Source organism: Heteronotia binoei, chromosome 1 (genome assembly GCF_032191835.1).
Source record: "Heteronotia binoei isolate CCM8104 ecotype False Entrance Well chromosome 1, APGP_CSIRO_Hbin_v1, whole genome shotgun sequence".
NCBI classification, from domain to species: domain Eukaryota; kingdom Metazoa; phylum Chordata; class Lepidosauria; order Squamata; family Gekkonidae; genus Heteronotia; species Heteronotia binoei.
The window spans coordinates 120,721,171-120,747,108 of NC_083223.1; the positions used below are offsets into that span (position 1 = coordinate 120,721,171).

At 42.1% G+C, this 25,938-nt stretch overlaps 1 protein-coding gene across 1 annotated transcript in view; it reads right to left on the reverse strand.

The window, feature by feature from the left end:
• Positions 1-25,938, reverse strand: part of AHI1 (Abelson helper integration site 1) — a 185,652-nt gene that overhangs the window by 119,290 nt on the left and 40,424 nt on the right. The window contains exons 11-19 of the mRNA XM_060239870.1: positions 25,461-25,616; positions 24,505-24,637; positions 23,053-23,176; positions 19,311-19,540; positions 15,440-15,543; positions 13,548-13,666; positions 12,573-12,703; positions 10,960-11,100; positions 7,864-8,066 (exon numbers count right to left, since the gene is read on the reverse strand). Coding sequence (XP_060095853.1) covers positions 7,864-8,066; positions 10,960-11,100; positions 12,573-12,703; positions 13,548-13,666; positions 15,440-15,543; positions 19,311-19,540; positions 23,053-23,176; positions 24,505-24,637; positions 25,461-25,616 — 1,341 coding nt within the window. The remainder of the gene's footprint in view (positions 1-7,863; positions 8,067-10,959; positions 11,101-12,572; positions 12,704-13,547; positions 13,667-15,439; positions 15,544-19,310; positions 19,541-23,052; positions 23,177-24,504; positions 24,638-25,460; positions 25,617-25,938) is intronic.

A 25,938-nucleotide genomic window follows, 5' to 3' on the forward strand; every position in this document is an offset into this window, starting at 1 on the left:
GCAAATATGGAAGAACCTTCACAATGTTTGGGAAAGTCCATGTTTATCTGAGAAGCTCACCATCTCAGAGAGGTCTGAGAGAGAGCAGAGCAGCTCTAAGATAAGCTGAGACAGCTGAATTGTGGTAGCTGGGGAACTGCTGTTTGTTTGGTTGAGTGGGCTGAAGGTGAAGGTGATTGAAAGTGATTGGTGCTGATTGCTTAGGAGTGGCTGTGTTCTCCACCCTTTGCATTTTAAGCTGCGCCTTGCCAAAGGCACGAGCCTTTGGTGAGAGCCAAAGGGCTCTTGGCCTGTGGCTCCTAGTCTGGGGGCTAAGGACCAGGAATCCAGATCCCTAATTTCCTTATTCTCCCAATAAGGTAAGTTGACCCTCCAGAAGGGGAGCCACTTAAACAAACAGGATTTAAAGAGGACTGTGTGTATATATATATGTATGTATGTGTGTGTATATATATATATATATATATATATATATATATATATATATATATATATATATATATATATATATATTAAAAAAAGCTATCATGAAGGTAGAATGCCAGCAGGGGGGGTGGGGGCTTTCCAGAGTTTTGCACTGAGTGTCACATGTATGACTATCTCCCCACAGGACAGAAGTCTTGGGTGTGTGCTCGATGCAAGGAGCTCCTGGTCCTCAGGGAACGAGTTCCTACCCTTGAGGCTGAGGTGACTGCCCTGAAGAAGCAGAGACGATCAGTTAGGCACTCGAGGAAGACTCTCAGGGGTGTATTGGATGAGCCCCGCTCTGAACGTGGCAGCTCCGTTGCTGCCAGGCAGTATGAGGGTCGAGAGTGAACAGGGCACCATACTGAGGATAAGGGGAATGCACCTTCAGAAGGGACCTCTTCTTCAGTTGGTGAGCGGGAATCCTTTCGCGCCAAGGAACCATCCCTGGACAAGGAGAGAGGGAGGGTCTTGGTAGTTGGTGATTCGATTCTTAGGCAAGTAGACAGCTGGGTGGCAAAACCGCGTACTGACCGTATGGTGACTTGCCTGCCTGGTGCGAAGGTAACGGACATTACGTGTGTAGTAGATAGGCTGATAGACAGTGCTGGGGAGGAACCAGTGGTCGTGGTGCATGTTGGCACCAACGATGTGGGGAAATGCAGTCATGAGGTCCTGGAGGAAAAATTTAGGCTGCTAGGCAGAAGATTTAAGGCTAGAACCTCCAAGGTAGCCTTCTCAGAAGTGTTACCTGTTCCACGTGCAGGGCAGGGGAGACAGGCACAAATTAGTAGTCTCAATGTGTGGATGAGACGATTGTGTAAGGAGGAAGGGTTTAAGTTTGTTAGGCACTGGGATGCTTTCTGGAACAAGGGGGAGCTGTACAAAAGAGACGGTCTCCACTTGTCCCCAGATGGAACCAGGCTGCTGGCGCTTAAAATCAAACAGGTGGCAGAGTAGTTTTTAAACTAAATCTTGGGGAAAAGCTGACAGGAGATGAAATGTCTCTGGTTCGGGAGGACTCATCTCAAAGAGATGAAGGGTTAGCTGTTACTTTTCTACCTGGTAATGGATCAGAGTTGTCCACTGAGATGGTGACAAACAGAATGGACTGCCTGCCAGAGTCTCGAGGCGGCAGGAGGAAGGTGGCGGGTCTAGCTTGCCTGGGAAATTATAGATGTTTGTACACAAATGCTAGAAGTGTTCAAAGTACAATTGGTGAGTTGGAATGTTTAGTGTTGGGAGAAAACATAGACATTGTGGGAATTTCAGAAACTTGGTGAAATGAGGAGAATCAGTGGGACATGGTGATTCCTGGATATAAGTTATATCGGAAGGATAGGGAGGGAAGGATTGGAGGTGGGGTGGCTCTGTATGTCAGAGAGGGCATACGGTCCAGTAAGACTGAGGTCAGAGAATTAGATTCCCTTCTAGAAATGCTTTGCGTTGAAATAGAGGGCCCAAAAGGAAATTTAACTATGGGAGTTTGTCATCGCCCACCAAATCAAAAGATAGAGAACGATTATAATATGATGGAAGGATTAAAGATAGTGGCTATTGGGCCAATATGTGTTCTGGTCGAGAGAAAGAGATTTGAGTTTCTTGATGCTCTCAATGACTGCTATGGAGCAGATGGTCTCAGAACCTACCAGGGGTGGGGCGATCCTGGATTTGGTCCTAAGTAATGCCCAAGACTTGGTGAGAGATGTAAAAGCTATCGCACCGCTTGGCAGCAGTGACCATAACATTATTGATTTCACCATGTGTATAAATAGGGAGTTGCCCCAAAAGGCCGGCACAACCATGTTTAACTTTAAAAGGGGTAAATTCTCTGAGATGAGGAGGCATGTGAAGAGGAAACTGAAAGGAAAGGTAAATACAGTCAAAACCCTTGGGGAAGCTTGGAGGCTATTTAAAACTACAATCCTAGAAGCTCAGATAAAATGCATACCACAAATTAGGAAAGACACAGACAGGTATAAGAAAAGGCCTGCATGGTTAACAAACAAAGTAATGGAAGCTGTAAAAGGTAAGAAGGACTCCTTTAAGCGGTGGAAAACCAGTCCAAGTGAGATTAGTAAAAGGGAACACAGGCTGTGGCAAATCAAATGCAAGACTGTGATCAGGCAGGCAAAAAGGGACTATGAGGAGCATATTGCAAAAAACATAAAGTCCAACAATAAAAATTTCTTCAAATATATTAGAAGCAGGAAACCAGCCAGGGAGGCAGTGAGGCCCTTGGATGACCAAGGGATAAATGGATTACTGAAGGAGGATAGGGAAATGGCTGAGAAGCAGAATGCATTTTTTGCCTCCTTCTTCACTGTGGAAGATGAGAAGTGTTTGCCTGCTGCAAAACCACTAATTTTGGAAGGGGTGTTGAAAGGCCTGAGTCACATTGAGGTGACAAGAGAGGAGGTCCTACAACTGATAGATGAATTAAAAACTAATAAGTCACCAGGTCCGGATGGCATACATCCAAAAGTTCTGAAAGAACTCAAAGTTGAACTTGTGGATCTTCTGACAAAAATATGTAATCTTTCATTGAAATCCACCTCTGTTCCTGAGGACTGGAAGGTAGCGAATGTCACCCCCATCTTTAAAAAGGGTTCCAGAGGAGATCCGGGAATTTACAGGCCAGTCAGTCTGACTTCAATACCAGGAAAGTTGGTTGGTAGAAACCATTATCAAGGACAGAATGAGTAGCACATTGATGAACACGGGTTATTGAGGAAGACTCAGCATGGGTTCTGTAAGGGAAGATCTTGCCTCACTAACTTGTTACAGTTCTTTGAGGGGGTGAACAAGCATGTGGACAAAGGAGACCCAATAGATGTTGTTTACCTTGACTTCCAGAAAGCTTTTGATAAAGTTCCTCATCAAAGGCTCGTTAGAAAGCTCGAGAGTCATGGAGTAAAAGGACAGGTCCTCTTGTGGATCAAAAACTGTCTAATTAATAGGAAGCAGAGAGTGAATATAAATGGGCAGTCTTCGCAGTGGAGGACGGTAAGCAGTGGGGTTCCACAGGGCTCAGTACTGGGTCCCATGGTCTTTAACTTGTTCATAAATGATTTGGAGTTGGGAGTGAGCAGTGAAGTGGCCAAGTTTGCAGACGACACTAAATTTTTCAGGGTGGTGAGAACCAGAGAGGATTGTGAGGCACTCCAAAGGGATCTGTTGAGGCTGGGTGAGTGGGCATCAATGTGGCAGATGAGGTTCAATGTGGCCAAGTGCAAAGTAATGCACATTGGGGTCAAGAATCCCAGCTACAAATACAAGTTGATGGGGTGCGAACTGGCAGAGACTGACCAAGAGAAAGATCTTGGGGTCCTGGTAGATAACTCACTGAAAATGTCAAGACAGTGCGCAATTGCAATAAAAAAAGGCCAACGCCATGCTGGGAATTATTAGGAAGGGTAATTTGATAACAAAGGTAATTTGATAACAAATCAGCCAGTATCATAATGCCCCTGTATAAATCGATGGTGCAGTCTCATTTGGAGTACTGTGTGCAGTTCTGGTCGCCGCACCTCCAAAAGGATATTATAGCATTGGAGAAAGTCCAGAAAAGGGCAACTAGAATGATTAAAGGATTGGAACACTTTCCCTATGAAGAAAGGTTGAAATGCTTGGGGTTCTTTAGCTTGGAGAAACGTTGCCTGCGGGGTGACATGATAGAGGCTTACAAGATAATGCATGGGAGGGAGAAAGTCGAGAAAGAAGTACGGTACTTTTCTCCCTTTCTCACAATACAAGAACTCGTGGGCATTCGATGAAATTGCTGAGCAGACAGGTTAAAACGGAGAAAAAGAAGTACTTCTTCACCCAAAGGGTGATTAACATGTGGAATTCACTACCACAAGAGGGGATTGTATAAAAATATGGAGCAGAGGTCCATCTGTGGGTATTAGCCACAGTGTGTGTGTGTGTGTGTGTGTGTATATATATATATAATTTTTTGCGGGCCACTGTGTGACACAGAGTGTTGGACTGGATGGGCCACTGGCCTGATCAAACATGGCTTCTCTTATGTTCTTATCAGATGGCCCTACACAGCTGAATTTCTCTCAGCTTCCTCTATTTAAGAGTTATTCCAACAGCAGTTCCTCCAAGGATAAAGTAATATAATGATATGTATTGTAACTTACTATGTCTTTTTGGGATGCAGACACTGAGATAAATAATTATACTCTAATATGCTAATTGCTCACAGCATCTATTCTGGGGTGTCAAACATGCGGTCCGGTGGCCGAATCAGGCCCTTGGAGGGCTCCTATCAGGTCCCCTGAGCAACTGACTCTTGTCGGCTTCCTTCTCCTCTCTTGCTTCCTTCTCAGCTTGCTTTACACAAGGCTTGCTCAGTTGCACAGGAGCTACAGAGCAAAACCTGAATTTTCTCCATTGGTTGAGGCTCCTCCCCCTCTTGGTCCCCTGGGGAGGGAGGGAAAGAGCCAGAGCTTCCTTTGCCCAGTTCCCTGGATTCTTGGGAGAAATACAAATAAAGCACATTTAAGACCAACAAGTGATAATGTTTTAAGCATGTTTTATCTTAAGGTGTTTTTTTTTAGTTGTGTTTGACTGTGTCCTTTATAAAGTTTATATCTCTGCAACCTAATCTTAAATAGGAACGCACATGGCCCGGCCCGACAAGGTCTCATTTATATCAGATTTGGCCGTCATAACAAATGAGTTTGACACCACTGATCTATATAAACATTAGTTCCTTTTGCATCTGCATTATTAATATTAAATATCTTTTATATACAGTGATACTATAGATATCACACAAAACCAGGGTTCAAATTAAACTAACTGGTCTTAGGGGTGCCATTGGATTCAAACTTTGTTCTAATTATGGTTTAGTGTTACCAGGGCTTTTTTTTTGTAGCAGGAACTCCTTTACATATTATACCACACACCCCTGATGTAGCCAATCCTCCTGGAGCTTACAGTAGGCCCTGGACTAAGAGCCCTGTAAGCTCTCGGAGGATTGGCTACATCAGGGGTATGCGGCCTAATATGCAAAGGGGCTCCTGTTACAAAAAGCCCTCAGTGTTACTGTTCAAATACAACCACTCAACTATGGTTGGTCAGGGTATGTTAACTCAGGGTTTGAAATTCCTGTCTGAAGTTGGTTTATTACCTACAGTCTGTTGCAGAAAATTCTGATTGGGTCTCTTATGAAGATAGCCCATGAGGGATTTAAGCCATTTATATAGGCCTAAAGTTAGATGCTAGAAAAGTAGGTCAGTAGTATTAGAGTTATCGGAGGACAATATTAGCCTTAAAAGAAATGATTTTGGCACAAAAGGATGTTTTGATTAAGCTGATGGGAACTGAGAGAAGGTACTCACCAGATCCCACCATCAGATCTAAAGACAGCAGGACATTCGTAGTTGTGAGAGACCATCTGCTAGTGCAGGCATTGGTCTGTCACCTGTTGCTATCACTTCCATACCCACACAGGAGTCAGGGGAATGAGATTGGTTTGTAGGTGACTCTGAGGAACATTTTTTTTTTGGGGGGGGGGCTGTTGCCACCTGGATAGGGGTTGCCCATAGGGCAGCAGGTTTCAGCAGGAGAACAGACCAACAGTGATCACATTCTCCTGACTCCCGTGATGCAATGCAAGTGATAGCTACAGGTGACAAACCAACACCTGGTGCCCTATACAATGGGCCACCTGTTACCAAGTTTCAGCAGCGGCAATCTCTGGCATCTCAATGGAGCCCAGGCATCCCTATGGTGGTGCTATTGTGAGACGTCGCTATGGAGCTATAGCGATCTTAGCCCGACATTCCAAAAAAAACAAACCCGGAGATCGCGCACCAGCAGGCAAAAAAGGGCACGAAAACTGCTCTTGGATTAGATACTGGACATTTCACACAGCGCTCCATACCGATTTCAACCCAGAAGGAGTGCTTGAAAACTGGAAGAAGTTGCTCTTTCTTAGTAAAGACTCAGGCATGCCTCACTACCGGGACAGCCGCGGGACTGTGTGAAAAGGTGACAGTATTCCTGTAGCAGCCAGTTACTGAGTCGGGTCTGTCTGAAATGCCAGCAGAAACCCGTTACTGTTCAGTAACTGACCAGCTTCCATACCGGAATACATAGGCTGTGTGAAAAAGCTCATAGACTTTCAGAGGTATTAGATTATAAGAGCAATAGATTAAAAGATAGAATACATTTAATTAAGTTGGAAATATGTTTAACTGGATTCTAATTATACAACTGTATGAGAATGTATCTGAGTCTAATTGTAAGCATGATATACTAATGTCATCTGTTTTGCCTTTCTATATATATATTTTAAGCCTACTGTCCTGGGAAGGTGACTGGAGTAAAATAAAAGCTTATCTGTGTGGTTTTGAAAACTACTGGGTCTCATGTATTGAGTTCCTGGGAACTGCAGGTTGTTTGGGTAACTGAGGGTACAAAATGTGTTTCTGAAATATATAAAAAGAAAATCCTGCCTCACAGTCTAATTATGGTTACATATCAACTCAGACATTCTAGCCCAATCCTGGCTTGCTCCTTAGCACCATCTTCGCCACAATGTAGGCAAAGGTACCAGCCAGCTTGGTTACAGAGGAAAGTAGAACAGCAAAGACAATGAAATCAGCATTGGTCTTGGCAAACCATGATTTGAATCTACACGCTGGAACTTGGTTTTACAAAGTAGCTATAATTTGAATTGGCAACATTTCTGTATATGCCTGAATCAGGTAATTATGTTTGTAGGAAATAGCCAGGTTTGGCATAGGTTAAGACCTAACATGTTTGTTTATTCACATATATACTGAATACAACAGAATTCATGAAGAGTGACTAGACCTCAAACACCTAAGAATCCTGGGGCAACTCAAAGACTAACAAACTTACTGCAGTACAAACTTTTACAGACAGAAACATGTTTTATCACAAACAATAAAAGAGCAATAGTCAAGCATAAGAATTACAAAAAAATGCATTTAAACTTCAGCCCAATAATGGGATGCTTATCTGAACACCTGCCTCTGGAAGAATGATACTGCAGACAAGCAGAAATCTTAAGAGATGAAATTCTATATATTCATGGTCACAGATATTCTCAAGCACCACCTAAAACAGCAGCAAAATGTATACAGAGAAGTTCTCTCTAAGGTGTCAAGACATTTGCAGTGAGATTAAAAAAACATAAGGCCAAAGCCAATAATACAAGCAAAGTAAAAATATATATTTTATTACTCAGCTAAAAATTCCTATGCAATCCCATGCAGTTATGCTGGACTAAGTCCAATAGATCCAGCAAATTTAGAACAGCTTAATTCTACACAGGACTGTACTGTCAGGAACAAGGCAAAACTTCAAATCCTGCCTCCCCTACACACATTGCAATAGGGAAAAAAATTAACATACTGTGACAGAATCCAATTTCTGTTTAACTTTCTGCATTCTCATAGATACTCTTGAAATGCTGGCAAATTGATCAGGTTGAGATATTGTTGAATCTTTCTGTATAGATATATCTGCAGAACTGCTAAGAAGCTGTGGACCTCTAGGTGATGCTGATAACCGTAGCCCTCTAAAGTCTTTTACTAGTTCAGCTTCTTGCTGGGCAACTGTAGAGAGGAGAAAAAAACACAGTTGAGAATTCAAAAAACTGTTCTGAAAACTTTACAAAACACAGATACACGCAGAACACAAGAACTAGATTGCAGATATGTAATGCAAAAAAAAAAAAAAGTTTAAAAATTCATTTCCCTTCTTCATTACATTTCCAGGCACATACACTAGGCAATCTGTTAGTACAATCTAGTCCCCAGAAACTTCCCATTTGCTATGATTTCAGTCACTTTCTTCCATGCAAACCAAGAAAGAGGCAAGCTAAAAGTACACTAAGGAATAATTCTGCCAAAGCTTCTATGCTACTCGCATGGATACATGCATACTTAAAAAAAAGGGGGGGGGGAGAAGAATAAAAAATTATTTGTGTATTTTGGCACACAAGAGTAATCAAAGGAGAAATCAGTGTGGCTGGCTATTCAGTCCTTTCTCAAATAAAAACATAACCTCAGTTAAAAAAACTGCTGACCATAGACCCTACCAGATTTATTGTGTTTTGTCCTGTCCTTCATCTAAAGATATTAATTTCATTTCATAAACTTTCAAAGCAGGCTAGGATTATTTATTTAATTTGTTCATTTGTTCTCTACCTTTCTCTCAAATGGGGTCCTGTAAGGTTCATTAGGTTGAGAGACTGGTCCAAGGTCACCAAACAAGTTTCCAAGGCAGGTGAGGATTTAAATCTGAGTTTCTCAGCTATTAGTCCAGCACTCTTAACCACTACACCACACTGGACAAAAAACAGAGAGCCAGTAGTAATCTAGTGGTTTGAATCCCCACTCATGCCATGGAAGCTTGCTGGGTGACTTTGGGCAGTAACTTTCTCTTAACCAAACCTACCTCACAGGGCTGTTGTGAGGACAAAATGGAGGGAAGTAGAACAATGTACGCTGCTCTGGGCCTCCATTGCAGAGAAAGGTGGAGTACAAATGAAATATAAAGACAGTTAAAGCCACTTGGTACTGCATGGCTGAGCAAGCATTTGAATCTGGAGTTCCAATATCCCAGTGTAATACGAACATATCACACAAAGTTCATTTCCAGACTATCTTCATATTACTGAACTAAATTTCACTTCTTTATTTCTGGTATTTTTAACCCACCTTTCTCCTAAAAAAAGAATTCAAGGCGAAAATTTTAAAGTCACTGTAAAATTCCTCTCCAAACAGTTCAAACAGTACTTAGTGTCTACATACACAATGAACTAAAACAGATTCTAATGGTTGGAGAGTATTCATTATATGACTACTCTTAGCCCTTAAAGCAGAGAAGGCCCTTGTGGAACAACTGCTTTACAATGGCACTGGAATGCTAACAGCATGCAGGATTCCCAACACATTCAGGAAGGCCACTCCAGAATGCAGGGGCCACTGCAGAAAAAGTGCTGGTTTAAGCAAATGATGACTGATGCAACCTCCCTGTCAATACTGTCTTTGATCAGAAGAACAGATATGCCACCCTGGAGTATACAGGAAGAACTGGCCTTGAAGATAAATGTTTATGAAGAACATCAGTTTGAAACTCCAGCTTGACGGGTTGTCCGCACTTTTATATATTTTTCCACCAATACTTTCTGGTGTGTCAGAAACAACAGCCAATTTAAGAGATGAAAATGGGTCATATCCCAAATTAGAAGAAGTGAGAGTCCTATGGATAAACAGTTTGTGACTAATTCTAACAGCTAAAACATAGAGCTTCCATTTCTCTTTCCAATAGGACACATCTATACCAAAAGGAAATCAGAAATTTCTCACATTGCCACTGCAAGCAATGCAGCTATAGCAGGGTTGTGAATTCTCCTTCCTCCGCCCTTTATAGAGGAATTAAGTCATTCAGAGGACTGTGTTTCTCCTTTGTTTTCCCATACTGGCAGTGAAAACCATTTTTTAAATTTATTTTATTTATATCTCACCCTACCCCATAAGTGGGCTCAAGGTGGCTGACAACATTGTAAAATCACAATAAAACCAATAAAATCCAACACTCAAGCAAATTAAAATAAGACAGTACTAAAATACTCATCACATGGGGTAGGGAACATTGGGGCACAAATCTGCATGAATATCTTTAAATTAATGGTAAAGCAGATGGACCTGCTGCTACAAATTTGGGACAGTAAAACTCAGAATGTACTTGCTATATTTTCAATGTAGTAACACTTGTCTACCACTAGAGGCTGCTGGGAAAAAGACAATAACCTTTTAGCCTTTCTCTGCTATTATCTAGAGGCAGCTAAAAGCCATTCTGGCATTTTATTGGCACTTAAGTTATTTGGGCAGTCCCTAAATCTGCTTTATATCATTATTCCTGAAACAATTAACAAGGTGGGTGCTATCTGCAAGGACTGCAGGCTTAGTATTGCACTGTTTGCAGAGAAAATTTAAATATACCAGATAAGGAAATACCTTTGACAAAACCATTGCTCTGACTATTAGGTTCTGCTTAGTAAAGCAAACGCACACAAGAATAGCAGTCAGATACCATTGTTAATTGATGGGTCAATTTAAAAAAATCACAGACTATTTATTTCTATAACTATTTATTTTATCAAAGCTGACTGGGATGTCAAGCAGAGTCTCAATGTTAAGTGACAGTGTCATCCTAAGCAGAGTGACACCCTTCCAAGCCTTTTAACTTCAGTGCACTTAAAAAAGGATGTAACTCTGCTTAGAATGTCACCGTTAACCCTCTGTAAGTGAAATAGTCAAAGACTCAGTTGTACTTGAAGGAGGATGTCTGAGGGCAAAAAGAAAGTAATATTCAAGGAGTGCTGCATGTCACTTTGCTGGGAAAAGGGAGTGTTATGAAGTTGCCTTCTTAAAATAGGTTAAAATGTTTTCATGATTTATTTAGATTACACTATAGAGGCATAAAGAGTTCTTACATTACCTTTATAATCATAAATGTAAACAAGTATTGGGTGGTTTTGACCAAAGGCACAAAATGACACCATATGCTCATGTGGATGAAAGGCGACATCACGAAGGGGAGATGAGAAGGAAAGGTCAGAATACATTGCTACCTGATCACCTATAAAAGAAAAGAAGCCATGACAAACAGCACTTTACTCTTTTCACCATCAGTGTGGCCATTTTGTAGGCCAAAAAGTTCCTCTGACCAACAAATGCATCTAAAATTGACAAATGACAAATTAATTATTTTTAATTTTTTGTTAACTTGATGCTAATTTGAGTCAATAGGAAATACAAGACATAAGTTTTTTAAGATTAAAAGAAAAGTTTTAGGAACTTGACCAGGGAGATCCAGAAAGGACTAATTCAAACATATATTCATTAAACATTTGTCAGTGTATAGAAGAACTATATTAACTATATTGGATAAAGAAATGGAGCAGAGGTCCATCAGTGGCTATTAGTCATAGCATATTGTTGGAACTTTCTATCTGGGGCAGGGATGCTCTGTATTCTTGGTGCTTGGTGGGGCACAGAGGGAGGGCTTCTTGTGTCCTGGCCCCACTGATGGACCTCCTAATGGTGCCTGGGTTTTTTGGCCACTGTGTGACACAGAGTGTTGGACTGGATGGGCCACTGGCCTGATCCAACATGGCTTCTCGTATGTTCTTGTTAATAAAGGTACTGAGAAGGCCCCATGGCTCAGTAGTAGTACACATGTTTGGTATGCATAAGGCCCCTGATTCAATCACACAGCATATCCAGCTCAAAAGCATGAAAACCCTTTTTGCATGATGTGTGAGGAAAGGCAGATATGCAATACAGCACCTGGTCGAAGCAGCTTGTTTTTTTTAACATAACACCTGCAGTAGTTCAAAGAACTTTTCTCCTTCCATTTCGATGCCTGTTTCTATGAAGCACATGCTTCACCTCTAGACATTAATTCCATTTCTTCATTGCTCTAGTAAATACCCAAATACCAGCATTTTATTGGTCCATAATTTCACTCTTGTGTAATCTGTGCAGCACTTCTAATTAAAGTTTACTTTTTAAACTATATAACTGGAGAAATGTACAATCATCACATTTCAGAAGCTCACAAAAGGTTTTAATTCTGAAACCAAGATCACAGGTGACTTACAAAGCATAGGAAGCTGAAATACAACTACATGTCTGTCTTTCTGCATGGCTATCAATCAGTTCATACATCTAATATGAAGACATTAAAAACTGCCTTTTTCCCCACACATCAGACACCCACACATTCAGTACTGACTTTTTAACACATGCACACCAACCGTCACAGAGGTGCTAAAAAGCACTTAAAGCATTACCAATCTTTATCCATTAAGTGCACTGACCTGGATGGCCAAGGCTACTCTGATCTCATTTCAGAAGCTAAGCAGGGTCAGCCGTGGTTAGTATTTGGATGAGAGAACCATCAATGAATTCAAGGGTCACTATGCAGGGGAAGGTAGTGGCAAACAACCTCTATTCATCTCTTGCCTTGAAAAACCTACGGTGTCATCATAAAGTTGGCTGCAATACTAGATTCCATCTCCCAGGATACAAAATAATCAACTCTCATACCCGTTTCTGGATTCCAGACATATGCTATACCATCTTCACTTCCAGAAAAAAGGAACGTTCCACATGGTGTTAAGGTACTGCGAATTTTCTCACGATAATTTGTGGCACCAATATATTTCTTTGTGGCAAAGCTAAAAAGGAAAAAAATAAACATTTTCCTAATACAGCAACTGCTTTAAAACTATTTTTGACACCTTTTCACTTTTTTGGACATGCCATCCAGAAATTTCAATTATAAAGTGAAATTCAGCTTACTGTGAATAAGCTGTGGCAAAAGAAACTTGAAAAGTGCGGCAGGTTCTCCACTCCCTCAGAAGAGGAGGAATTGCTCCCCCAAGTGCCACTTGGGCTTTCTGCTGTAGCCCTGTAGGCTACGCATTGGTTTTTGCCTGAGTTAAGCACCTCCTGGCAGGAAAGGCGGAAGCAGTTTTCTGGCAGCAGACGGAACGTGAGCCCTGCTGCAAGCAAAGCAGATGTTCTACCACTGAGCCACAGCCATAGTGCAGTTGTCATTCAATTTTCCTTAGCTAAAATGGGAAAAGGGAAGGTTGTTGCAACTTCAACAAGTGTGTAAACTGTTGGCTCAGATTCCTCCAAGAAATAACAGCCAGTGAGAACTCTTCTCAACAACTCATAGTACAGACTTACAATGCAATCTTAAACAGTTATACCCTTGGAAGTCAACTGAAGTCAATGGGCTTAGTAGGGTATACCTCTGTTCAGGTTTACACTGTTAGTTGGCCCACCCCTCCCTCAAGGAAAGCATCTAAATTGACTCTGTTTTGTGACTACAGTGCAAAGGATCCCATAAGTCCAAGAATACCTTTCTACTACTGCCCAGGAATGATACAGCAATTTAAGCTTTTAAAGTGTGTGTGTTTTAAATGGAAAAGAAAAATAATACACATCATAGCTAAACAGTATCATAATCTTAAAAATGGAACTCTGAATGTCAAGATGTTTCGCAGTACTTACATTCGAAGATCCATAATTCTCACAGTGCTGTCTCTGGCATGGATCAATAAACGCCTTCCATTTGGATGTACCTCCAAATGGTTGATTGGTGTCCCTTTAATATCATCTTCCTGTATTTCCTATAAAGACAAAAGATCTAGTGAAAACATGAATGCCATTAAGTACATTCCATTTATTTTATTCATTTTAAAGCATACTGGTCACCTTTCTACTCAAAGCTGCTTATAATTCAATTAAAAGCACATCAAAACAAGAATAAACCTTAAAACCATGAACTATTTTTTAAAAACCAGTACCTTAAAATGCATGTTCTACTAGCAATTGGACAGAGATCTGACAACATAAAATCATCTTTCCCTTCTTCAAAAGATGAAAGAGAAGATGAACAGGTCTAGAGAAGAGACCCAAAGACAAAGTATACCTCTACAGGTCTTTACAGAGAGCCAGTTTGGTGTACTGCTTAAGTGTGCAGACTCTTATCTGGGAGAACAAGGTTTGATTCCCCACTTCTCCACCTGCAGCTGCTGGAATGGCCTTGGGTCAGCCATAGCTCTCACTGAGTTGTCCTTGAAAGGGCAGCTTCTGTGAGAGCTCTCTCAGCCCCTCCTACCTCACAGGGTGTTTGTTGTGGAGAAGGAAGGTAAAGGAGATTGTGAGCTGCTCTGAGACTCTGAGATTCAGAATGGAGGTTGGGATACAAATCCAATGTCGTTGGCTTCTTCTTCTTCGCCATAATTATATGCAATAGATAAAACATCTCTGTATACTTACACTCCCTAGGCAATAAAGTACCCATGCCATACTCCTGATCTTTCCAGGAAAGGGCAAGCCCTTCTGTATTGTACAGATTTACTTTGTCTATTAAAAAACTGTTTGTAGTTGGGCAACTCCCACAATTGTTTCCTGTACACCAAAAGGGCTCCAGCCTATACTGTCCCCTTCCTACTACTAAATATAGTGAATTCAGAGAAATCGGTAACACTGGGGCCAAAAACAATTATTCTGCAATTGGTTGCACTCAGTGCATCTGGTGTTAGGAATACATTATAACACAGATTTTTTTCACCTGAGACATTTCAGAGGTAGAGAAAGAAAAGAAACAGTAAATAAAATATAGAAAAATGAAGCCATTTTTAAAGCAAGCATTTCATTTTTGGACAACAGACCTGTATCCCAGGTTACCAGAAAAAAAACATGAATCCTGGATGCATGGACAGGTATCTAGCTGTATATCTAGTACATCTTTATCCTTCTCTTGCTACAAGGAACTCAGAGGTTCTCCTTTCCTTAGTTTTATCCTCACAGGTACCTTGTGCGGTACATTAGGCAGTAGCTAGTCCAGGTTCACCCATCATATTTAATGGAGAGCTCTAATTCCCCATATCCTCCTAGCTTAACAGTAGCCCACTACCCCACTCTGGTACTGGAAGATGTTTTGACATGAAAAATTCCAAGTAAAACACAAATATGCACAGAAGATACAAATGGGTAAAATGTACGTAGGTTAAATATAACCAGGGCTTTTTTGTTGCAGGAACTCCTTTTTATATTAGGCCACACCTCCCTGATGTAGCCAATCCTCCAAGATCTTACAGGGCTCTTCTCACAGGGCTGACTGTAAGATCTTGGAGGATTGGCTACATCGGGAGGGGGGGAGGGGTGTAGCCTAATATGCAAAGGAGTTCCTGCTACAAAAAAACCCCAGTGTGTGAAAACTGTGTTATTCAGCAACAAATATATTGTAATTTCCAATAGCCATTTGGTACTATAAATATAAAGTAAGCCAAAAACATTCTACAAAGACTCAACACCTTTTAGAAAAACTGAATATTTTAAAATAATATCTATGGTTTATATAAAAGTTACATTGCTAATTAAATTTCAATATATACCTTATTAATCCCCCAGTGCTGGATCGATGATTGAGAACTTCCTTTAACAATGGTATTCCAGATTATTATCAACCCTGTACTATCTCCAGAGAACATGTGTAATCCTAGAAAATAATAATTTGTGAATTTAGTATGATAAATTAGTAATTTTGGTATTAGCTCTATTCATACCTCACAATGAACAGAAAGTTGTTTGCCATCAGTGGGCAGAAACACAGCATTGTCTTCTGTGCTCACATGCTGCTCTTGTACCTCCCCTTCTCTTGCAGCTTGCAGAGATTGTCTGAAATCTTTCTGATCCGATCGAGATTCAAGTCATAATGATGTCTGAAAGTGGACACCTCAGTAAACCAGTTTGTCACCCAGCCCCCAAACTCAGATTCTATACCTCAACTTAATCTCAGTTTAGAATCTCAGTAATCCCAATTTGTGCCAGAAACATGTGTATGGATTTCAAGATGAAGCAGGAAATTTTCAATCAAACTCTGCATGTAAGAGAAGAAAGGTTAAGAGAAGTATATGAACGCCACAAAAAATGTCAAGAAACTTATCTTTTACTCGGTTACTCGGTCTTTCACCAGTCACTGAACAACGGGCGGGGGGGAGGGGTAGCGTTGTTCATACGGGAGGATTACACCTTTCGGGCTCTCCCGGCTCCAAGGATCGATGGCATTGAATGTGCCGGCCTGACGTGGGATGTTGGAGAGGGGTTGGCGATCTGGCTGGTGTACCGTACGCCCAACGCACCAGCCAGCGCCTTACCATCACTATTGGAGGCAGTGGCGGGCTGGGCATTGGAGTTCCCGGGGCTTATGGTCCTGGGTGACTTCAATGTCCATGCCAATGACACAGCCTCCACTCAGGCGATGGACCTAGTGTCTTCCATGGCGACACTGGGGCTCTCTCAATTTGTCACAACTCCCACGCATCAGGCCGGGCACACATTAGACCTGATCTTTGCATCCGGGATTTTGGTGAACGATATCGCGGCTGAAGCGGTTCCATGGTCGGACCACCTAGCCCTTAAGGCCCGTATGGAGACATTGCCCCAACCCTGTATGGGCGGAGAGCCTATTTTGGCTCGCCCCCGGGGCTTGATGGACCCGGAACGGTTCCAAACAGCCCTGAGGGATCCCTGGCCCACTGGCAATTCCCTCGATGACCTGGTGGAAGTCTGGCAGGGCCAGCTATCCAGGGCTATCGATGAAATTGCACCTCGGCGCCCTCTGCGCCCTCGCAAGAGGCTGGCACCATGGTATACCTTGGAGTTACGCCAGCTGAAGCAAGGGCTCAGACGACTAGAGAGACGGTGGAGGCATACTCGGGACGAAGCGACGAGAACATCCTATAGAACGCTTATGAGGTCTTATGAGATGGCAGTCAAGGCTGCAAAGAAAGAATACTTTGCAGCCAAGATTGCATCTGCAAAATCGCGCCCAGCACAATTGTTTAGAGTAATTGGAGATCTTATAACATTGCCACAAGGCAAACCAAATATTAGGGAATTAGAAATAGGCTGTGAGGCATTTGCGAAATATTTTGCAGATAAAATCTCATCGCTCCGCCAAGACCTGCCTATCACATTAGACACAGTAAGTGAAACTGAGGCTCCGCGCCTGTCTTCAGATTTAGTACTGGACCACTTCGACCCACTCAGCCTGGAGGAAGTTGATGGAATTCTCTCTGCTGCTCGCCCAACAACATGTGATTTGGACCCTTGCCCCTCTTGGCTGATTAAATCCTGCCAGAGGGAGCTTAGATGTCCCCTACGAGACATCATAAATAGATCCCTCCTAGAGGGGCATTTTCCAACGCCTCTGAAAGAGGCCTTGGTCTGCCCCCTCTTGAAAAAACCTACAGCAGACCCGGTCGAATTGGCAAACTACCGACTGGTGTCCAATTTACCATTTTTAGGTAAAATTATCGAGAGGGCAGTGGCGTTGCAGCTACAGAGATTTCTAGATGACGCTTCTGTCTTAGACCCGTGCCAGTCTGGCTTCCGGCCGGGCCACGGTACGGAGACGGTCCTGGTCGCCTTGGTGGATGACCTCCAGCGGCAACTGGATCGAGGCGGTGCAGCAATACTGATGTTATTAGATCTATCGGCTGCATTTGATACAGTTGACCATCGGTTGCTGATCCACCGCCTCGCCGACATAGGGGTTGAGGGGCTGGCCTTACAATGGCTCTCCTCCTTCCTCATGGGTCGGGGACAGAGGGTGGCGATTGGGGGTGAGCGATCCCAGAGGCGCACACTAGACTGTGGGGTGCCCCAGGGAACAGTTCTCTCCCCGATGTTATTCAACATCTATATGCGCCCCCTCGCCCAGATTGCCCGGAGATTTGGGCTGGGTTGCCATCAATATGCAGATGACACCCAGCTCTATCTACTAATGGACGGCCGGCCCGCCTCCGCCCCGGGGGAACCTGGACCGGGCTTTGCAGGCAGTTGCAACGTGGCTTAGACTGAGTGGGCTGAAGTTAAATCCAGCGAAGACAGAGGTTCTCCATGTGGGTCATGGCACTCTGGGGAAGGAAATATCTCTCCCGGCCTTTGACGAGGCGCCGCTGAAGACGGCGCAGCGGGTGAAGAGCCTGGGCGTCTTACTAGAGCCTTCATTATCAATGAAGGCCCAGATAACAGCCACTGCCAAATCAGCATTCTTCCACCTGAGGCAGGTGAGGCAGCTGGCCCCTTTCCTAGAGCGTCGGGACCTAGCAATGGTGATCCACGCGACGGTCACCTCAAGATTGGACTACTGTAACGCTCTCTACATGGGGCTGCCTCTGTACCGGACCCGGGAGCTGCAGCTAGTGCAGAACGCGGCGGCCAGGCTGTTACTTGGTCTCCCAAGATGGGAGCATATACGGCCGGGGCTGCGCGGACTGCACTGGCTGCCAATCGTATACCGGATCCAGTACAAAGTGCTGGTCATAACCTTTAAAGCCCTATATGGCCAAGGACCGACCTACCTGAGGGACCGTCTCTCCCCATATGAGCCCCAGAGAGCACTGAGGTCAGTGGGGAAAAGCAGACTGAATATCCCTGGGCCAAAAGAAGTTAAACTTCAAAGCACCCGCACTCGGGCCTTTTCCGTTGCGGCCCCACAACTCTGGAACCAACTCCCAGAGGAGGTGCGGGCCCTGCGGAACTTAGACCAGTTCCGCAGGGCCTGCAAGACCGCCCTCTTCAAACAGGCGTTCACCAATAACTGAATTTAATGTTTACCGCCAGATTAATAACGTTTACCGCCAGTGTTAATTTAGGAATGTTTTAATTAATTATTGACTATTGACTGGTTTTAATGTGAATTTTAATGTGAATTTAATGTTTTTATTATTGTATTGTTTACTTGAAATGCTGTTAGCCGCCCTGAGCCTGCTTCGGCGGGGGAGGGCGGGATATAAATAAAATTTTACATTACATTTTAAAATTTCTTCTAGGTTTCTTTGTTTGGTCTTTAATAGTGCTTAATTTTAATGAAATATGCTTTATTATTTTATCTTTTCTGCTCTGAGCCACAAGCAGATCTCTGAAGAGGTGGCATATATACATTTTAAATAAAAAATGCACTTTCATTTAGCCCTTGCCAAGGCACTGTGGATTGATATTCTGCAAGTAGCACAAGCACTTTGTGGGTAAGATTTGTGAGGTAAATTCTACTGGGCCATACAACTCTTTCTCAGGTCTAACTACCGAAACACAAAGACTCTTTATGATTGTGTTAAATTATAAGGTATTTCATACAAGAACTGTGAACAAAAGTATCAGGACTCTCATTTTCCGTTCTATATCTGACATACAGTAACAAACAACATAACTACCAATTTCACTACAAGGATGCATAAGAAAATGCAATATGACACCTACCTTCTTTATCAAAACATAATGTATTGATAAAACTTCTGTGACCATCGAATTCTTGCAGAAGCTGACCATGAATTTCATTCACTTTTGCATTCCAAACCCTAATCATAGAATCATAACATCCTGTCACAACAATATAGTCAGCTACTGGGTGGAACTTAGCTGTGTAGACAAATGAAGGGTGAGGGAAAACCTTCACAGCAGATGTAGCTTGGGCTTCAATCTTCCACATTCTAGAAAGACACGTTATGCAATAAACACTTGCAAAAGGTACATTTTGCTATATTAATATATTAAAATATATTAATATTTTAAAATATGCATATACATTATTTTCAAGTGTAGGTGCACAGCTTCCATATACCTATATGAACTCAGGGTGTGGTTGTACCTTTCACAACAGTAGGGACACATTACCCCTTCCTTATTCCTCCTCCTGGAATATGCCAGCATGAAGTTTAAATGCTTAAAGAGCAGCAGCATTTACTTCTAAACACCACACACTGCAAAGAAAGAGGAGGAGGAGATTGGATTTATATCCTACCCTTCACTCGGAGTCTTTGAGCATCTTACAATCTCCTTTCCCTTCTCCTCCCCATAACAGGCACCCTGTGAGGTAGGTGAGGCTGAGAGAACTCTTTCAAGAACTGCTCCTGAAAGAACAGCTCAGAGAACTTGAGACCGACCCAGGTTCACTCAACTGGCTGCATGTGGAAGAGTGGGGAATCAGATTAGAGTTCTCCCAGATTAGAGTCTGCACTCTTAACCAGAACACCAAACTGGGTCGCATGAGAAATAGCATGCTCAAAAGTAGATGCCCTGGCAGGAACGGATCAAACCCACTGAAATAAAACTCTTCCAAGCAAACAGATTCACTTCCAACAGAGGGCTGCCACAGGCAAAATGGGATCCTTTTTGAATGATAGGCTAGAGCCATTCCCTATCAGTGGCTGTGTTCAGGAGTAAACACCTCAGCAAGTCACTTCATGGCAACTTCATAAATGAACCCCATATTCTTTATGTTTGCTCAACTATGTGAGGAGCTTCACAGGAAGTGTAATCCTCTATAATACAGAATGTACTTCCCCTTAACCAATCACTGAAACAGCATTAATCAATCACTTCAGATAGGATAGGGTATAAACTGCACTAGCTTGTAATGGAACATACCAAGAAATAAAATGCAGCAAATATGATTTTACATATTTTCACCCAGCCTCTTGCTCTTATAGCTCATGCAAATGGACCGGATTTGTGGATTTTCCCCGCAGCAAAGGACATGTTAAATAACATGCACTTTTAATAATATTATTTGGCTGGAACACCATAATACAGCTTGAAACAGGTAATCAATCAGTATCTTACTGGCTTCAGGAACAGAATTTGTCATTTGTAGAATATTTTGAATCCATGACTATAAGATCAAAATCAAATCTTTTAAACATATTATTTCAAATATTCATATCGTATCAATTTTACTTAATGTGTCTTACAAATGACATCTAACCAATAAAATGATATAACAGAGAAAAAGCTGTCTCAGAAAGCACTGGTTTCAGCCTGAAATAGAAATAAGCCAAACCCAAATCACACTAAAAAACAAAAACAAGAAATAACAACCCAACCCGCTCTCCCCCCCTCCCCAGTCTTCTTGACCTATTTCCTGAAGATGCCAGAGGCAGACCTCATTTTGGGTAGGAGCTCACAGAAGCAGAGCTATGGAACCTCTAAATTTTATTGTGCTCTTTCTTAATCCCCCACCAACCCAAATACTTGTTTCTGGGCTCCATTGTTCAAACCCCCTGTGAAAATTTTGCTGACAAACTTTCTAATAATTTTTCCCACCAAAAAAGGGAAAATAATGAAGCATATAAAGCAGACAGATGGAAATCTTTAGCATGCCATTGTGGCACATTGGAGAATGTAATTTAAAAAGTATTATGGGAGTAAAGTTTTATTATGACAATTATAATTCAAGAAGCATTTTAAGGTAGACACTGAGCTGATATAATTTGGTACACCTTCCGGTGATGTCAGGGATGTGTGGCATATGCAAATGAGCTATGTAAATGAGTTGTGCTAATGAGCTCCAACACCTCTTTTTCTACAAAATGACCCCTGCATAGAGGCCTCCCTTGTGAGGGTATTCCATAACTTTGACTCTGCAACAGAGAAAGCCATGACTCATTCATCTCAGATGATGAGCTCACAAAATGCAGAGCTAAGGTAGTGTTCATATGTGAGGAGGCAGTCCATAAGATACCCTGGTCCTAGACTATTCTGAATTTTCAAAGTTGAAACAAATATAAGAACATAAGAGAAGCCATGTTGGATCAGGCCAATGGCCCATCCAGTCCAACACTCTGTGTCACACAGTGGCCAAAAAAAACCCCCAAATCCAAGTGCCATCAGGAGATTCACAAGAGGGGCTAGAAGCCCTTCCACTTTGCCCCACACTGCAAGCACCAAGAATACAGAGCATCACTGCCCCAGACAATTGCAATAATAAGCTGTGGCTAATAGCCACTGATGGACCTCTGCTCCATATTTTTATCCAATCCGCTCTTAAAGCTGGCTATGCTTGTAGCCGCCACCACCTCCTGTGGCAGTGAATTCCACATGTTAATCACCCTTTGGGTGAAGAAGTACTTCCTTTTATCCGTTTTAATCTGACTGCTCAGCAATTTCATTGAATGTCCACGAGTTCTTGTATTGTGAGAAAGGGAGAAAAGTATTTCTTTCTCTACTTTCTCCATCCCATGAACAATCTTGTAAACCTCTATCATGTCACCCCGCAGTCGACGTTTCTCCAAGCTAAAGAGCCCCAAGTGTTTTAACCTTTCTTCATAGGGAAAGTGTTCCAAACCTTTAATCATTCTAGTTGCCCTTTTCTGGACTTTTTCCAATGCTATAATATTCTTTTTGAGGTGCGGTGACCAGAATTGTACACAGTATTCCAAATGAGACCGCACCATCGATTTACACAGGGGCATTATGATACTGGCTGATTTGTTTTCAGTTCCCTTCCTAATAATTCCCAGCATGGCGTTGGCCTTTTTTATTGCAACCGCACTTGAAACTGGGATCAGTAACCATGCAGAAATCAGCCAGCTGTGGGTTTTGTTTTTGTTTTTTTTTAAAGGAGCAATTTGCTCCAAACAGCTTCCCCAGCTAGTCACCTGACTATAGGACCTGACTATGACAGTTTTCGCACACAGCTTACCTCGCAGTCACAATTCTGTTCCCTCCGCAGTGTCTGGTCAGATTTCCCACCATCTGCGCCGAAGTTACAGGAAGTGCCGCAGCTTTTGTGTAGCAAACGTAAACTGCTAAAACCCAGTTTACGTTTGCTACGCAAAAGCCTCAGCACTTCCTGTAACTCCGGCGCAGATGGTGGGAAATCTGACAGACACTGCGGAGGGAACAGGATTGTGACTGTGAGGTAAGCTGTGTGCAAAAACGGTATATATGTAATCAAATCTGCCTTCATTATTTTTATGAACAATTACTTTTTATTAATACAACACAAAGTATTTTCTTACAGTCAGGTTCTTTTCCCTTAGCATTTTTAGATAGCTATTATCCCATTCTTATGTAATTTTCTAAAGGCTAGAGAACTGCTTTAATCTTCAAGACAGCAAACAAACAAAGCAAATATTACTAAAACAAGAGGCTAACAAGAACTAAAAGAGGCAATTACACAAAAGTTTATGCAATATGTAAAAAATGTAAATGTCATACTGACCTTGCAGTGCCATCTGAGGATGCAGTAAGGAGATGCTGACTATCTTTTGACCAGCAAAGATCATAAATAATATTCAAATGGCCATAAAATTCCCTCAAGTATTGTCCTGAAGGAATTTCATACACTAATCAAAACACAAAATAAAAAAAAGTTCAGGTATACATACAACTGTGCAATTATTAATATTAAAGAAAGCAATGGAACTTATTTGCTTTCATAAAGGATCTGAGAGTATGTTTCTACCAAAATTAAACTCTTCATGGTGCACAATTCGATACAACTGATATTTGCAGTAATTTCAATGATAAAGTTAGCTATTGTCCCAAAGTCAAACCACTGCCTGTGTAACAGCTGAATTCCACTGGCTCCTAGTTTCCAGAACACAAGATCAGGTAGTCAGTTGAGGTATGTTAATTATTTAAAACATGCATGCAAGTGTCTACTTCCATCCACTGGCTGGTAAGTATGTCATATATGCATTAATCCTTTAAATTAGGGATTCTTGAGCCCTGTGCCCATTAGGTGGAAGGGCCCTAACCAGAGCACTCCCTGGGGTCGAGCCCCCAGGCAATTGCCTAGGGCTGTCTAGTGGACGGGCCGCCTCTGTGTGTGTGTGTCTGTGATTCCAATTCTCCATTTATGCTTAATTTGGGGCAAATCCTTCTCTATGAAAATCTCACATCACTTAACATTAAAAGAGGAAGACTGAGCAATTATGCATCACTAATTTTTAAAAAATCCTGAAGTAATGGATAATCAAATTAGAGTGAGGAGACTGATAGAAGAAGCAGAGCAAACCTCACTTTAAAGCATAGGAGAATTAATTGATTCACCAAGTACTGGAAATCCAGCACAAGGTGAGCCTGGTGCAAGAGGAGAGCATTCCAAGGCTGAGGTACCACAGCAGGAAGGGCCTGCTCTTCATGGCCATATTCTCCACCTCTGAAAAAGGAAGGAGACTGGGCAGAATCTCAAATAAAAAGCCTTAGGCTCACTGACTTCAGTATAGCTGCTCAATCTTAAAAGTTTCTGCCAGCAAATAGCTACAGAAAATAATTATGAAGTTTTTCAAATGCCCAAATCCAAACAGCCTCAAGTGGAAGACACTTCAGCTCACACACTGGAAAAAGGGGTTACTGATTTCCCTCCAGCAGCAACTTCACACACGGTGCTGTATTTCAGGCACTTGAGAGACTACCCAAAAGTAGATGGAAGTCTTTCATATGGCTCAAGGGCATGCAGTAAGAAGGTGAACACTGGAAAATCCCAGGCAAATGCACTGTTATGTGTATAGCTCTCTGGATCCTGGCCATCATAGCAGCACAACAAAATGTATGTCTTAATGCAAGTTTCTGAAAGCAAACAAGCAAACAAACAAAAACCCTGGAGGGTAAAATGCTTCCCTTGTGACACCACCTTAAATTGAAACATACCCATATGTCACCAACTTACAAATAACAGGATAGCCATCTCTTCCTGCACAAGCTGCTGCTAATGTTTGGCCATCCTCAGAGAAGCGAATACAGAAACATCCTGTATCACCTGCTCGCAGAGAAAACAGATGCTTGTTTGGTATTCGACAAACCTGCATTACCAAACAAAACCATTATCTGTACAATATTCACAATATATCAAACATAAAAACTAGTGTGCCTGACCACATGTTTCTTTCTCTTTGGAGTTCTACTTAGGATGAAATCAGGAGCAGGACTAGGGTCCCTCACTCCTCTACTAATGTTAAAAAATAATAACCTACATTTATTTAAGGGCAGGATCCCTACAAAACAGATCTCAAAATGCAGGATAATCTGAACCACTCATCATTTTCTCCATATACAAAAAAGTCTGTAATTGAGGAAAAGAATATGTGAGCAAGCTCAAGGCAAACTTCTAATCCCCCAAGTAATAGACACAATATTGAAAAACCGTAAAGCATTAACATAAAATAATGGTGTGACAGCAGGATAATACACGCAGTAGAAATAAATCCTTTTCATAGTGGTATAGTCCACATCCCCTTATTCATAAGCACCTTTCTAAACCATTATGTTATATTTTAGCCCAATACTTGTATAGGAACACCCTTCTGAACAATTATGTTTTACACGGTTTACAGAATGACAGAAGCCTTCCTGATTTCCTTAGGCAGGCCATTCCACAAGATGGGTGCTACAAAAGAAATGCATGTGTACAGATGGGTGTTGATCTTGACCATTTGCAGGGTGCAACCTGCAATAGGTTCTGAACAGATGAGAGAAGCTGTCATTATAAAGCATAGGTTGTTTTTCTTTTCAATTGAAGCATAATTATTGTGTTCATAAGAAAGACTAAATCCACAAAGCATTATGCCATCTGTTCATCATTGTTACATCGTTTATACATATACATAAAGGTCTGCAAACTCTCACCTGTCCTGGAAGTTTTGACCATTTAAATGGTTCTTCCCTTTTCACCTGTTGCACAGAATCATCAGCTTTTTTAGATACATCACTCTGCATATTCAAGAATGATGGAGAATGATATTCCTGCTGAATAGCCATCATGGAGCGGAAAGAAGGATCCACCTACAAATAGATAAAACATATACTAAAAAGACAGGTTGCTTACCTGTAACTGTAGATCTTCGAGTGGTCATCTGTGCATTCACACTCATGGGGATAGTGCGCCTGCGCCGATCCCCGAATCGGTATCTGAAAAAGCCCGGGATTTTTTCGCGCTCGGCGCCAACGAGCATGCGCAGGCGACCCACTGCGCATGCCCACCGGCACCCGCGCGGCAATCCCGCCAGTTCCTCCCTGACCGCTGAAAGCCCCTTACTGGAAAGAGACCGTCAGCAGTGGGGAAGGAGGGCGGGTAGTGTGAATGCACAGATGACCACTCGAAGAT